The following is a 16097-nucleotide window of genomic DNA, read 5'->3' as shown; positions in this document are numbered from 1 at the left end:
GATGCACTGGGTGGGGAAAAATGTCCATTAATTTAACCCAAAAAAAAAAAAAAAAAAGAAAATAAGTATAGAAAAATGTGTGAAGCTTACAATCAATTTTCAAAATGCAAGGAAAATTCATAGGTACTTTTCTGTTCCCTGCATCCCCCCCCCAGTTTATTAACAGAATTCTTATGGGATGCACTGGGTGGGAAAAAATGTCCCCACATGCTAGAACATGTAGAAAGCTATTTCTTTCTGTTCCAAATTAACAGTAGCTTTAACCCCACATGCTCAATATTACTTAATTTTAGGATCTCATGCCTTTTTTTTATTTATGCCTAAAATTAGGAACCCTGGTCTGATTAATCCTGTATTTTTAAATATAAGTACACGTGTCATTCTATTGTCAAGTTGCTTATATTCCCACAGCTGAGATGGTTAAAAGTGTGGTGAACGTGTCGTTTAATCTAAACAGTGTTCTGGCATGGCTTGTCTTTTCATTTGAGTCCTTTGCTGCACTTTGCTGTGGGTCTGACTGTGAATTTTTCAGTGCTGCTTTGACGTTTATGCACATGTATTTGTAAGAAGGTTGTTTGTTATTTTGCAGGCCCACCTTCAACCCTCCCTCTAAGCACTCAAACCTCTAGTGGCAGCGCCTCTCACCTCCCCCACCCCCAGGACACAAAAGAACCCTCTCTGACCCACCAAGCCCACTACCTCATGGACCCCAGAATAAGGGCCCAATTCCTTGGGGTGAGTTTTGAAACGCAAAACAAAAGGGCAGGGGAAAACCTTTTGTGATGGATGATATATGAACTTTGGTTTCTTTTCACCTGGTGCTTGCTTTCCAATGATTGTAGCTTGATGCAGCGTCAGCTCAGATAAATCAGCAGTTCTATCTTCTGTCACTCTAGCTCCCAGGCTTCTGTATCTGAGTCTCACCTGAGAAACCTGAAAACGCTCCATGCTCCCCTGGGGCCCAATTTGGTCTCTGCTGCCTCCCTCTCTCTACCCCAGCTGCCCAGGCTGCCCTCACCCTGGCCCCTTCATCCGCTGCATCTCCTCTGCCTCTGCTTCCTCCCCCCTGCTGCTGTTCTGACCAGCTCATTGATGTAGGTGGCTCGTGATTTGGGACAGATAGAACTCAGTGAATCTATGTGGTTCTGATTCCCAGAAGAGCTGGTTTCCTTGGGCTCTATGCCAGATCTCTCCCATAAAGTGTTGGCACCTAGCTGGTGTTGTGTTGTCTTAATATGTTTCTGGGGTTTGTGATACTGTCTGTTCATACCCCAAGACCAATAGGGTCCCGTCCTTCTACCTGCAGAAGTTACATGGAAACAGCACAGGGTTTTTTTGTTTCTTTTTAACAGGATACTTTTCTGGCAGAAGCTTTTGCAACCTATTTACCAGACTACTTGAATGACTCCTCTTTTCAATAAACATTGCTCTATGCAGTCAACTTCTCCCTATGAATCCCAGTACCTATAAATCTCAGGCCCATGAAATTTACTAGTGTTGGTGGCAGGTATTCCATATATCTGTAATCATTTGAGCTGGAATCCAACGCTTACGTAGGGGGGTGCATACATTTCTTGTATCTTAAGAGTATCCTCTCTCTGTTCTAATGCAAACACAAAACTACTAGCCTAAAAGAATTGCAAGCCTGAAAACAGCAAATTGAGTTAAGTGTGGTAAATCATAGAGTACTCCTGCAGAATATGTGATTTAATCTAGGATTTAATAGGAAGAGAAATAAGGAGTCCAGTGAAAAGCAAAGTCCTTTTCTGTTTCTCAAAGGAACACAAATAATGACAAGTCTTTTTCAGTTCTCTACAGTTCAGATGTCTGGGCTAAGGAAAAAATGTTTCCTATGTTCTGGGGTCTGACAGCCCTCTGCTGTTTCAGAGGCAGTAAAGGCATTTGGAAGAGCTTGAACTTCAAAAATCTATAAAAAAGCCCAAATATTTAAGTCCAAAACAGCACCTAAAATGCTAGAATACAAGAATATAGAATATACTAGAATACAATCTGATGTCAGACTGTCGGGATGAAAAGTGTGGTAGGAGCAGATGCTAAGCTAGTGCCAACTATTCCTTAAAAACATTAGACAAAAGATAAAGGAAAAGAAGAAAGGAAAAGAAGAATACTGGAAAGATGCAGGTGTAGAGCTGAAGAACTGCATAGCAGTAAATACCTTTTCAAGGTAGGGCTGGAGAAGAACACTGCTTATTCTGTCTCTTTTCTGCTCTGCAATGCAGCCTAAGCTTCGGTGGGTGGAAGAGGGGTCTCTTCTCCCCTTTTTCCTTAGCAGAGATCTGTGCAAAAACTTGTTTCAAAGTCCGTTTGGATTTTAAGCAAGTAATAAGTTGTGTGTTTATAAAAGAGGGAGTTTCTTGTATCTGCCTTTGTGGTTTGGTTTAAAAGCATTGTCAGATGTTCGCTGCTTTCCCTTTCAGAAGCATTTTTCTGTGGTGTTACATTTCTTGTCATGTTGAATTTCCGCATTTGTTTTCTAATCTGTGCATTGATTGAGGTCTCAAGCAGAGCAATCCTTAGCTTATGTCTAAGCAAATTAAGTTACTATTCAAAGATATTCTAAAAATGTCATTTAGATTATTTTGAATTTCCATAGCAACCACAAGATATTTTTCCTTGTTTGATCCATAGGATCTACATGTGAAGGATTTGCTGTTTGGTTTACCTTTATTTTTCCCTTTTTCTCCCCATTTAAAATACAAACATATTTTTCACAAGGCTCAGCGTGAGCCTTCTCTGCTGTTTCATTTAGACTTCAATGCACTAAGAATGGCATCTAAGCAAATGTGTCATTCTTTTTCATGGGAAGTGTTTTGTGTTCTTGGATCATTAAATGTCACTTTACATCTATTTCAGTGACAAAATTTACTAATGGTTGTTGAAGTTGATTCTGAGATTTAGACATGCTATAATAGAAGTGGGAAGGGGGAGTGATATAGGCACTAAAAGTATAATTATACCTTGGGAATGGTGATGGTTAATGAAAAGGAAGCCTTCTGAAGGAGTCCAGGAGCACTTGGGTTTGGATTTTGCTGTCTTTTGACAGAATTGAGTATACCCAGGGTCTTCTCTTTACCACTGGTTAACATTCAGGTTGTGGTTACGCACCGACTTAGTTATTAAATCAGCAAAGACTATTCTTTACATAGGATGAAAGACTAATCCTTAGAAATAATGTTGTTTCGTGAATAAAATCAAATTCATGGTGGTTTGAAAAAGATGTGCCTCAGAATGCAAAATGCAAACATCTGTGATAAATTTATTTGGTAAAGGCCTGGAGTATCTCCTTCTATTCAGATAAAATTGAAACACTATATTCAAAACAAATGCCCTACAGCAGTAACTCAGCAATGTCATTCAATCTTCCCCTGCCAGCAGATGGGAGCTACCAGTGAGTTGGTTTAAACTGTGTCGTATGAAAGATCAAGTTGGATTATTACTGTCCCTGCTGGTTTTTGCCAGTTACAAAACTATTAGTGAATAATGATGTTTAATATCTCTAGACTTCTTGTATAGAGGATACTTGGACGAATGTGTACTTCACTTGAAGTTGCACCCTCTGGTGATTATATTTCAGTTATCCGAATGATAATTTTCTTTAAACTGTGCTTTTTCCACCTCAGGTAATGATTTGGGCCCACCTTCAACTAAGGCTGCAAACAAGTTTGAGGGGATGTCTCAGCAGTCAAGGTAAAATCTGTGTATACGAAGGCAAAGATGAAAATTTATCTAAAGATAACTAATTTATAAAGTAGAAAAGAAATTGCCTTTCACATGAAGTAAAATATGAGCTGTGTTTCTTCATTAGTTTTCTGCATGCCTTACTACCATGCAAATACTTTGGCTTCATTGAGCCTCCTACGCTTTGTTCATAGCTGTCCAGACACAATTCATCCTTTGAGAGGGATGGACGGAACAACTTGTACCAGAATCTATCCACTGCTCCTACAGAAGCACTCTCTGAGCTGGGGAATGCTGCCTCACACTGCAGCCCAGCAGGACAAAAGTTTTCTTTTCATGTGGCCTGCATTTCATTTTATGTGCTTCAGGGTGAGGTCTCACGCCTTCAGCTGCACAAGTGTCACTCTGGGAACAGGCTGCCATCGGAGACAGCTCTCTAAGAGAGAGAATTCATCTCAGTTGTCCAGCTTAACTGTTTGCCAGTCTGTCAAGCCTGTGTGCTGACACACACTGTGTAAGGCTGTAATAACACAAAGTGCTTTTAGCTCATAGTTCATCAGGTCACTACATTACAAGTGTCTTCTTCAATAGCTGCAGCAGTAATGATGACCACACGTCCCTGTCACTGGGTGTTTGCTACTCCTTTATCAGTGTTGTGATTCCAAAGTCCTGAGGTTCAAAGCATGGTGATTCTAATAGAGATGTGCCTCGGGGAATACAACAGAGACTGTGCATGACCACAGCGTGCGTGATGAGGCCGTGACTGGAGGTGGATGTGTAATGTCAAACAAATCACCCAACAAGATGTGTAGGCAGCGTTTCTGGACACTCCAGTCTGTGATCTGCCTTGTCGGGACAGGCGGGGGACGTGTTGGTGGTGGCACAGCTGACTTGCCATGTTGCCTGAATCCATCCAGGTGGCACTGGGTATTCAGGGAAAAAAAAGGGTGATGTTCCTGCAGCACAAAGAGCTGGTGCCATACTCGGTATTTGTAAGACAAGGGTAGAAGTGTGGTTCTCGTGTTTGATGGCATCAATGTTGTTTCATTTAGACTTCAGGTAATGATTACCTCAGTAATAAAGGCTGAGGTAATTATTGATTGAATCAAGATTGAGCTTGGCTGTTCTTTCAGTTTTGTGTCATGATATATTTTGATTACTTAAGAAAAGCCAGGAAATCAAAACTATTTCATCATGCTCATTTTGAAACGTTAGCTTCGGAGACAGGTAACACCAGAGTCAAGTCTGGTGCAGAAGACACTCTGCTCTCTTGAACATATTCTGGCAACGTCCTCTCTCATATTTCCTTTTCCTCGTTTTTTGAGGAATTATTTTGAGGTGACACTGATTTTTATGTGATTTTTTTTTTTTTTTTGTTTGATTTTTATGCCTTGAATCAATTGACTTTCTTCTTTTCTTCCACAGTCCTTTTCTATAAAAGTGACTTGAATGTGGTTTTAGTGGAAGAAATTTGGTGGGTTTTGTTTAGTATGTTTTGCCCTCACGTGCCATGTTTGTGGATTTGAGCCAGCCTGGTGTTAACTCTGAAAAACATTGCTTACAGCAGAAAGCTTGGATGGAAAGTTTTGGCAATGTGCAACTATCTCAGATTTTTATGTTGTAATATATTACTCACAGCTCCTGATTGTATTGTTGTTTACTACTATAAGTAGCTCATACAGCTGTAACACAGGTTGACAGAGTAAAGCCTGTTGTTTTCCCACAGTCATCAGTATTTCCTTGGAGTAGCAGAGGTTTTGTTTCCTGGTGTGGCTGCAGTTTGAGTGTCATACAGTATCATACTCATGCAGTAGGCTCAAGGCATAGGCTTAGTCCTGGGAAACTTCAAATCACTGACATAAAGGACAAATTGTTTTGAATGCTTCAGTATAATTATTTTAAAGACCAAGTTTTCCTTAAAGTTCTGGATCTGCCCACTCAGCTGGTCTTTCAGCTACACCTATTTTTAGAGTGAATTTTTGCACATTCCATAGTTTGTAGAATAAATTTGCCCTTTAGCATTAAAGCTGTGTGGGGTTTGTATGTCTTTTTCTCTGAAAAAGCAGTGTTTTGGGTATACTTTGTAACAGTAACAATTCACATCTGTTGATTCAGCACTGGGACAGCAAAGACTGCACTTGGCCCTAGAGTTCTTCCCAAACTACCTCAAAAAGGTAAGAGTTCTTTTTGTGGGTGTTCTCGTCGTGGTATCTTTTAAATGTGTGTGAATGTAGATACTTGTTGCAAATGTATGGAGTTTTCAGCAAAAGTTGTATTTCTAAAATGCCACAAACCACAAAAGCTTAGCAAAAAAACTGAGAGGATTTTTGAACATTGGGAAGGTTTGTACTAAACTAAAAGAATAATTAGATCTGTGGAAAATACATTAAAAAGTACCATAAAGTAACTGAAGCTGGAAGACACCTTAGGACTGGTCCAATCCAGCACTCGGAGCAGGACCAACTGTCTGACATGAGAGCAGGTTGCCAAGGCCGTGTCCAGTTGCATTTCAAGTATCTCCATGCATAACCTTTCTGGGCTTCAATTTCTATCTTTAACCACTCTTGTGGGTCAATTCTTTTTTCTTCCTAATATCCATAAGTCAAATTTCTTGATACCCTTGAAGCGAGCTATGTCCATTGCCATGGTTTGGTGATCAGGGTTGTATCAGGGTTGTTGTCCTTACAATAACTTTGGAAAGAATTGGGTCCTGTGACATGCTTGCTTGGTGACAAACTTGCTGAGCCCCTCATCCCAGTGAACACCTTATGGCCCTTTCTTTAAACCAATACAGCAAATTTTATCTAGTCACAGTAGTTGACTGCAAAGTTGAAAGCAGACCTACCTCATAGCTCTGTCTGATACAGAGTTCATCAAAAAGATCTATCTGTGCGAGTGGATCATCACTACAGAGCCTGAAGGTCAGGAAGTGATGCCTGCCCAGACTTCAGCAGCTGGATGGCTGAGAGTGCAAATCATTTTAACAGAAAAGGCAAATCTGAAATTTCAACTTTATGAAATTACAGTTGTTATGACCTGGTATCATCTTTTGAAAGAGACACCAATGGTGCAGTAGGGTATGACTGCAAAGGAAGACAGGACTTCCTTGATTTAAAATCATAGAGCTGAAAATTTAAGATGGCCTCAATCGAAGCACTTTAAGGGCTACTGTCATTTTTTTTAATCTCATTTACTTAAGCTTCAAACCAATGTGGATGATCAGTGTTTTACATTTGCTACTAGAGAAGTCTAAGAGACAAAGCCATACACATGTATCAACACGGGCGTTTTTTAGTATGAGGAATCTGATAGCAGCTGTACAATTTCATTCATGGGAATTATGCAGAGATTTGGAGGGTTTTGCTGTAAATAAACATAAATATAGCACGAAAGTGTTACTGCAGTAGGTGATATCCAAAGGGAGTGTTGTTGCCTTCAGGACACCTTTCTGGCTGGTAGAATATGATACTGAAGCGGTGCTGAACACAATAGGAAATTATTCCTTCCAGTCAAAATGCGTTTCTTTCATCATGGGCCATAACATTTTTCTCTCCTGTCCCACTTCATCTGTTTTGATGCAGGGTTGTGTGGTTTAAGGGTTTGTGGGGTTTTGTTGTTTTCTTATGGGCTTGTTTTTAAGGTTTCAGTCAAGTTTTCTCAAGGAACATAGCACTAGAATCAGCACATGACACTGAGAATATTTTCAATTTCCTTCCATAAAATCTGCAAAATACACTTTTTAAAATCTCATCTTTACTAAATTGTATTTGCAATAATTTATTACTAGTTTTAGTTCTGATGTCCATAATACATATTCTATAGACTGTATAGACACATACGTGCTCACTCACTGTCTTCTCTCAGATTTTACAGGTACTAATCCTGAGACTCAGGGGTTTTTGTGTGGAGTTCAACTGTATATATGAATAATTGTCATTAAAGAGAATTTTCATTGCAGTCATGTCAGTGGCTTATATTTAATACTGTCTGGTTTAGGTCCATTACAAGATCACTTTATTTCTGCTTAAGTAGTTAATCTATAAATTGACAACGTAGTAGCTGTTGGATTAAGCACTCATGGCCTCCAGGAGGAGCAATGAAATAAGTCCTCAGTAAAAGAGTGTTACATGAAGTCGTGTTCCCTTGGATTTGTCATAGACTAGGAGGACATATGGGCAGTTAACAGTGCTTGATGAACGTGTGGGCATTTACACAATTACAGTTTTGATATGTGCTTAAGTTCTTTAATATTAAAATGAGATTGTGAAAAACCATTGTTATGTTCTTCCGTTGTAGTGGCACTAAGGAAAATAGAAACCAGTCATCATCTTTCAATAGATAAATCCCATCAGCACGCGGAAATGTTTCAGAAGCCCTCACTTTCCATCGATATACCACAGAAACCACAGCCTGGAGACTTGCCCCCAAAGCCTCTGCCTCTGGAATTAACTCAGAAACCTCAAGTGGTAGATTTACCCCCAAAGCCTGGAGAACTACCCCCAAAGCCTCAGCTCGGAGACTTGCCACCAAAACCACAACTTGGAGACTTACCTCCAAAGCCGCAAATGAAGGACCTTCCTCCAAAACCTCAGCTAGGAGAGCTGTTGGCTAAAACCCAAGGTGGGGAAGCATCACCGAAGCCTCAGCCCTCAGAGGCAAATCAGAAATCTCACTCCTTAGATCTTTCTCCAAACGTACAATCTAGAGACACCGTCCAAAGGCAAGCATCTGAAGAGTCTAATGACATAACACACGCCCTGCCAGAAACCCCTGTGCCACTGCCCAGGAAAATTAATATGGTAGGTGTTATTCCAGCTTGTTGGAAGTATCCATGGGAGGTTTTGAAGTTACTGTAGGACTATCTGTGCTAAAAAAATTCCCCACCCTTGATCTATGCACACAAAGCAACGTAACATTATGGGCGAGGATGGGGAATGAGGAGCTCTCTTCAGCAAATGCTGGGGGTTTACACGGCCTTTTGCATGCAGAAACAAGTACTAGTAGCATAAAACGAAGGCCTTGGGAGCATGCCTGTGTTTAGATGTGTTAGGGAGCTTGGGCATTTTTACCTGTGCTGGTCATAATTCTGAATTGGTTGATGTTTCTGCTGTCTTTGCTCACTGTTCTCTATGCCTTAGATTACTCTAAATGTTTTATCTGCTTCCAGTGGGTGCTAACATCCCTTATTACAAAACCCAAATACTTAAATATTCCAGTAAAAGTAACTGTGACAAACTAGTAAACATACGTTCCTGTTGTATTTCATGTGATGTACTGAAGCAGTTAACAGAAGTTCAGCTATAATGCTGAAGTGTCAAAACTGACATTGCTGGATGGTGTGCAGTAGCAGAGCTGGAACTGTAACTCAGTTCCAAGTCTCCTTGTTCAACCCCCTATTCATCTGCCTGTTCATCTTGCTAACCAGTGCAATTTCCATCCAACAGAGGATTCTTCATGCATATGTATATTGAAGTAATTTTATGAAACTTCAGAGCAGCTCTCTTAAGATTTTTCATCATTAAGAATACATCAAAAAGGAGATGGTTTTGCTTGTCAAATTGGCTATGCAAAGCACTTAGGTAAAGGAAGTCAGACTTCCACTCTTTCAGCGAGAGTAGAGGGTGAGTTTCTCCCATGTGCTGGTCTGAGGATGAACGTTCTCTGGAGCCATCATTCTGCTCGGCTTCTATCATGGACTTGTCTGTAAGCCCCTGTTTGAACTGAGAATGAACAACAGGGTTGTTCCTTGGGCTTCCCGAGTGTTCTGGAGGTTAAGTGGAACAGTACAGGGATCTGATCAAAAGGTGTCTGCAACTACACCTTGTTTATTTATGTACTTTCAACTATAAGCAGGCAAATATTGCTGGACATTCTCAGCTATTTGTGACATTATTTAAGAGTACAGAAAGCAAATAGTGGATTAGTTGTTTCGGGGTTTTTTTTAGACTCTCGCCCTACCTGATAGAGACAGACTCTGAGTAAAGATTGTGTTCTCCAAATGCAGCCATTTCACTTGTGCAGGAAATGAAATAGTTCCGCTTTTTACACAGTGATCACAATTATGGTGTATCCATGAGAATTACTTTGCAGCTTTCCACACACTGCATGTACACTTCTTCCTTTTCTTGCTCACGTAATAATATGCAAGAATTCCTCTTCAATGTATCTTCCCTCCATTCTGGCTATATCCTCTCCATACAAACAGCTGAAATGAGCCAACAGTGCAGCAGCAAGACTCGGGCCAGCAGCCACTAATCCTTGTTGGTACTTCACTCTTGGCTTTGGCTATTTAACCACTGCATAGATGAGCACAAATTTTGGATTGGAAGTTTTATAAAATCAATTGTTCAGAATTTTTAGGTAGAAAAATACAAATGCTGTTAGTATCTAAGGACTTGGAAGGATGTTTTTGAAGAAATGAAAGTTGCTCCAAGTGCTTCTAAAATCACACTGAGCACTTGGGTGTTCTTTTGTGTGTTTGTTTTCTATAAAGGAGACAAAATCCTTCTTTTTAAACAAGAAACGTGTTGAATTTAAAGAAGAGAATGGAGGGATTATTAATGACCATAGAAGCATAGAATCATTTAGGTTGGAAAAGACCTTTAAAATCAAGTCCAGCTGTTAACCCAGCAGTGCCTTTGCCATTGCTGCTGTTTCAGACTAGCCCAAGGAGAGAAATTGATCAGTATTCAATCTTAAGCATAGATTCTCTTTTTAATAAGATATTGAATATAAGGAGTTGAGCGGGGGCAGGCATTTGTTTTATAGATGCAGATTACGTGTCCTGAAATTTCTCCTATTTCTTTACCGGCCAGTGCCCCAAACTGTGTTCTGGAAAACAGACACTCTCTTCAGAGCCATCCTTTTTTTAAATCTTCCCAAGATTAAATACATCTTGGGCTTGAATCCTGCTTTTTACCGCTCCTCTAAGTGAGAAGAATAGAGTGTGTCATCTGTGGTGCTAATCTGAAGGAACCAGGAGCAATTGCTGCCATTTTTCATGTGTTCTTACAAGCTGAGCTGCACAGTCCTCTGAGTTTAGAGGAATTTAACTTTCCGTAGTCTCTTTATTGACTAAGACTGTTTCGATCTGGCAGAAGTAGTCGCTTCCCTTCATCACGGGAGGGTTGATTGGAAGTGCTCATGTTTTGCAGAGGTTCTGTAGAGTTGAAAGCTGGGCCTGGCCCCAAATACTCATTCATATTGAATCCCAGGCCCTGGGGATAGTTGAGATTTTTGTTCAAATCACATGAATTTGTTTAAAAAAGAGAGAAAACATTCTTTGAAGTAACTTCTTGCTGCAGCAAACCCTTGCACTAAAAAACCCCTTTGATCTCATTGAACTTCACTTGAGCAATTCCTGTTAATTTGTCTTGAGTATGGGTTTTCTTAGTGTTACGTTGTTAACTGCTCTGTCCCTTAGAGCCCTCTCTAATTGTTATGTTTCTGTACCTTGAGCTGAATATGAGTGCTCTTTGCTGTGTGCCTGCTCTGCTGTTCATCTGCAGGGAATGGTTTATGCCAAAGCACAGAGGTATTTTGAGTGGGTAGGCAATTGCAGAGAGAAGGCTCGCTAGGAAATTTCCTCTGTGAAGTTAATCTTGGCTCAAATTCCTCTTAAACCTGCTGACTTTTTCCTTTGTAGCCCTTCTGCTTCTCATCACCTTGTGCTCTTCTTGGGTTGTTTTTTTGGCTTTCTTGTTATCTAACTAGTTGTGTTCAAAGAAGGAACTGTAGGTTTTGAAGACGTGTGGGTATGAAGAGACAGGAATATGAAGTAGCAGAAGTGTTTTGCTGTGAATAGTTTCCTTTCTCTATTTGGAAATAATTTAAAGCATTTTCCCTGCTGTGAGAAGCATATGTTCAAGGAGGAGTCCGTGGCTCAGGCTTTTTCGTATGAATTAGCAGGCTGCAGCAAAGTCTGACCTAGAAAAGACTTGGATTCAGAATGGTAGAGCTGTGAGAATATCTATTGTGAATTTTCATCACAAACCAGTACTGCCATCTTGAAACTAAGATTCTTTTCATAAGAAATGGCTAGCAGTGTGAATGAGAAATCACTCGGTGATTTCCAGTCCGATAAGGACACTGTAATTTTCCACTAGTTCCAAAACTATAAGGAGTACTGGTATTTCAGTGCAGCACTTCCCTCAGCCTTCACCTCTCTTGTAACCTTCAGAGGAGGCTGGATTTCATTTTCTGCTCATGGTGGGTTTCTTAAATGAAGTGTGTACTAAAGGAGAAAGAGGGCTTTGTGGACTGGAACAATGTAAAAACATCATTTCAACTTTCTTTACTGGAGGAAGCACAGGCTACTTAAGCCATGCACTACACGTTAAAGTCTCTTGGGAGTTCTGAATGCTAAGAAAAAGAAAACCTACATCTGTGTAGAGAGTTTTATTATTATTATTCTATTTTAATTTCATTGTTGGAACAGAGTTTTTTGTTTGATTTTTATGTCCCTGTTTGCAGGGACATTTTGTCATCTTCACCTTCTTGTAAAATAAAACATAACTAAAAGGCAAAAGTCAAAATTCATACTATATATACACGTTTTCACTGATCCTCATGTCCTTCATCTAAAACTTCATTCTATTTTTAGGGGAAAAACAAAGTTAGGCGAGTGAAGACCATTTATGACTGTCAGGCAGATAATGATGACGAGCTCACATTTGTTGAAGGAGAAGTAATTATTGTAACCGGTGAAGAGGACCAAGAGTGGTGGGTATGTATCTTTTCCTTTCATAGCCCCACAGAACTACTTTTTGACTTCTAAAGGAAAGCCCTTTTTCCCCAGATTTGGAGGGTCTGTTGTTATGTTGGTTAGTGGGTGGTGGGTTTTATTTTGCTGGGTTTTGGGACTGTTTTGCCTGAGCTAACATCGAGCACTTCAACTCCTGTTAGGAGTTTCTCTGGTAGGGTCTATCTCTTCCTGGGAGTCTGCTAGAACCATCCTGACTGGGTTTGGCTTCATTGCTGGCTCATAACACCACCTATTCATGTATGTCACTCTTAGTAATGCACACTAGCCTGCCCTTAAATGAAGAAGTGGTGATTTTTACTCCATTTAGCATGTTTACACCCCTCATGAAAAGTGAGATACATAATTACAGGTGTAATTATATAATGAGATACGTCGTCATCTTCAGTTCACCCGAAATGTTAAGTTGTACCTACAGGGGTTGCTGGAAGTCTGAAAAACCATTAGTAGTTGGTGCTGTGAGCTGTTGTTGTTCCTCCTTAAATGAGAGGTAGTTAATGTTTTCTTTCCTTTCTTCCCTCCCATGCCATTGGTTTGTATCCTACTCTTCCCTACTCTGTCTTGGTTCTTGAATGCTAACACCAGGGGCTTTTCAACCCCTCTTGAAGGCTCCAACCCTCCCTTGACACTTTACTTCTTGCCTCCAAAGCCCTGGCATATCATATTTCCCTACCTAACAATTACTATTGGTGAAAATGAGCCAGATTTCATCTTGATTAAAACAAATTCTTATCACAATGCTGCCTATGATTTCCTAATCCAAGCGCAGCACAACCTTTGCTGGTTTAGTTCTAGCTACGTAGTTTTCTCTCACTCCTGATTTAAGCGTAGATTTTTCAGCTGAAAAGGGCGTATCAAGAGAGTAATGCCCAGTGGAAAGCTCCTGTATTACCCAGTCCCTGATTAGAGCTGCATTCGTTGCTGAACCTGTTTTGTGAAGTGGCTTTTTAAAACCCTTGGGTACATGCCCAAAAACTTCATGTAGTGCTGCAGTCTGAGTGGTTCTGAGAAGGGAAACGAGGGCCGTTGACTCATATGCTTCACAAATTTGGCTCTACAAGAGGAAATGGCCAGCCCTGCATGTTTCCCCTTCCCATTTTGTTAGCTTGGGGAAGAGGAAGGAGGTACAGGGTTACTCTGAAAGCAGGGAGCAGCGCTGCAGCAGGAGAAGAGGGTTCTGCTCAGTCAGGACTGCTGCTCCAGTGCCGGATCAGTTTGACAGTTATTTATAATTCTCCATTTTAAACATGTAAAGTGCTATTATTACTGACTTTTTTTGGAAGTTGCTTGGCTATTGAAGCTGTACATGAAGGATATTTATCAGACCATACTGTGATAAATACTAATATGCCCATAAATCATTAGGAACACCACTAATTCAATGAGAAAATAGCTGGTCCTTTATCACTTCAAGTAAGTGAAGCATGCAGATTATCATAACTTCAAACCATAGCAGACATTTCCCTTTAGTGAGATGTTGAGGCTTTATTCAGTTAACGAAGATGAATGGTTTCAGAGATGTATATTTTGTTACTCAAACTCAATCAGACAAACGAAAATCAGGCTTCTGTTTTGGTGAGATTCCTGAAATCCAGTGATGTGTGTAGGTTTCCAAATAAAACTGTAGGTTTGTTCCCTTTAGATTTAGTTGGCTCAGTTTGTCTGAGAGATAATATGCTTGTATGGTTTTAGTTTGTTCCTTTAAACAACTGTGAACGTTAACTAAGGTCTGCTTTAAACCGTCCAAGGACTTGCAAAGGATCCGTGTGGTTCTGCTGCTTTTGAGTGATGTAAATGAAGTCTGTATGTATCTATGTACGTTTTTCTCCTGTGTTGCAGATTGGCCACATCGAAGGACAGCCAGAGAGGAAAGGGGTCTTTCCAGTGTCCTTTGTGCACATTCTGTCAGACTAGTAAAAACAAACAAACAAAAAACATCCTAAACTTGAGCATTGCACATTCTTCATGCAAGACGGGCTTTTTAGCAAAAGCGAACGCTGCTGCCTCCCTGTAATCCTGTGCACAATTGTATATATAGCTGCTGTTACAAATTAAGAATCCATTTAAGTTTTCACCTCATGAGGTTGAATTATATGTATTGTAAATATACTGTGTTATTCTGCCTTTGCCAGTATTATGGTAGCCTTGGAACCTGGCACGCCTTATTGGGTTCGTTGAAGCCATCCTCGGCATCTAGCACTTACATCTCTGTCTAGGAACTGCCAGCTTCCCAAACATAGGTGGTTTCCATCAACTGTACAGAAATGACTGTTCCTAATAACTCGGTATTCTCAATATACAATTAGCAGAAAGTTAGAATGAGTGAATGGTTTTGGAGACTCTAAAAACCAGTCTGCAGTTTATAAGTGTATGCAGTTTACAGCTATGAAACCCACTTCGGTATTTATTTAATATAGTGCTCAGTTCAGTGTAATTATGAAGACAAATATTCACTGACTTTACAGATAACAGTAATGTTTTACGGCGTGCACACAGCATTTCATGTTTCTATTACGTGGACCTATGCCAAACTGTGATTGCAGTTCCCCTGTGATATTACCTCACTATAAAAAGTTACCAATTTATTTCATTCGAAAACTTCTTTTAAGGAAAATGAGTCCTCTTGTTCTTTAGTAGATATATGTGAAATTTGCTGGTTTCTTTCACTGACTTCTTCGTAACCAAGGACTTCTAGAAAATGTTAACTGTTGACATTATGCATGCATTTAGACGCTTACTTGAAACCTGCCTTTGTACAAAAGTAGTACTGTAGTCATATAGCTACATTTGAGGAAAAGAACATTTTAACTTAATTGCTGTTCAGATCAATGTGAGCTTGCAACAGTATTTGTTTATAGCTGAATTGGCTCTTTGAAAAATGAGTTTGTGGGGTTTTATTTTCCTCTTGTCTTCAACCTTGCTAAAAGTTAGTGACCTAAAATAAAACTTCTTAAGTGGTGATATAAGGATAAATTTAAATTAAGTGCTCTAAAAAGTGGAAGTTAAGGTGACCTCTCATGCATTTGATCAGGCTTGTTAGTGATAGAACTCAGATCACAAGTGTCAGGCTGGTTTTAGTAGTGTTCACTGAACTGTAACTGTAATAGTCTTAACTCAAAGCACCAAGTAACTGTTCTAAAGCTAATTTCTAAGAAACTCTTTGGAAGGCTGCTTTGGAGCTGAGGTTTCTTGGAAGCTGGGATGAAACTGCATTGCCAGAAAACATGTACGTGTATTACTGGAAACTTTTTATTTCCTATGTCACTTTCAACACCATTTTTTTACCTTTTGAAGCATACCACAGTTGTGTTTTTCCCATGGTTTGTCTGTAGCAGGTTCCATGACTTTCACACCTAGTTTTGTGTTACTTGCTTTAAACGTTACTTTGGCTTCAGTACCTGGTACTGCTGTTTCAAAGCAGATTGTCTTGGCTGCATGGAAGGACTTTCATTTCATCAAAGCACACCTCAGGCTTTCTGAGGACTTCCATTTTTAAGTCACTTTTACAAGCCTGTAGTCAGTGAATATTTAATTCTGTTCATGGTTAATATAGAAACAAGTATCAGTCTAAACCCCACATGGAGAGAAACACAAAACAGTTATCAGTGGTCTTATCATTTATAACAAAAGTTTATTA

At 39.9% G+C, this 16097-nt stretch overlaps 1 protein-coding gene across 1 annotated transcript in view; it reads left to right on the top strand.

Moving 5' to 3' along the window:
- Window positions 1-15406, top strand: part of ASAP1 (ArfGAP with SH3 domain, ankyrin repeat and PH domain 1) — a gene marked incomplete at its 5' end in the record, with an annotated part of 62552 nt that extends 47146 nt beyond the window's left edge. The window contains 7 exon segments of the mRNA XM_010023930.1: window positions 590-631; window positions 634-735; window positions 3642-3708; window positions 5815-5873; window positions 7996-8498; window positions 12302-12424; window positions 14300-15406. Of these exon segments, the coding sequence (XP_010022232.1) occupies window positions 590-631; window positions 634-735; window positions 3642-3708; window positions 5815-5873; window positions 7996-8498; window positions 12302-12424; window positions 14300-14374 (971 nt within the window).
- Between the last annotated feature and the right edge of the window lie 691 nt (window positions 15407-16097).

The sequence above is a fragment of the Nestor notabilis genome, unplaced genomic scaffold (assembly GCF_000696875.1).
Source record: "Nestor notabilis isolate BGI_N333 unplaced genomic scaffold, ASM69687v1 scaffold6771, whole genome shotgun sequence".
In the NCBI taxonomy this organism is placed as follows: domain Eukaryota; kingdom Metazoa; phylum Chordata; class Aves; order Psittaciformes; family Psittacidae; genus Nestor; species Nestor notabilis.
The sequence above is the reverse complement of the archived record's forward strand: the minus strand, read 5'-3'. Positions and strand labels throughout refer to the sequence as shown.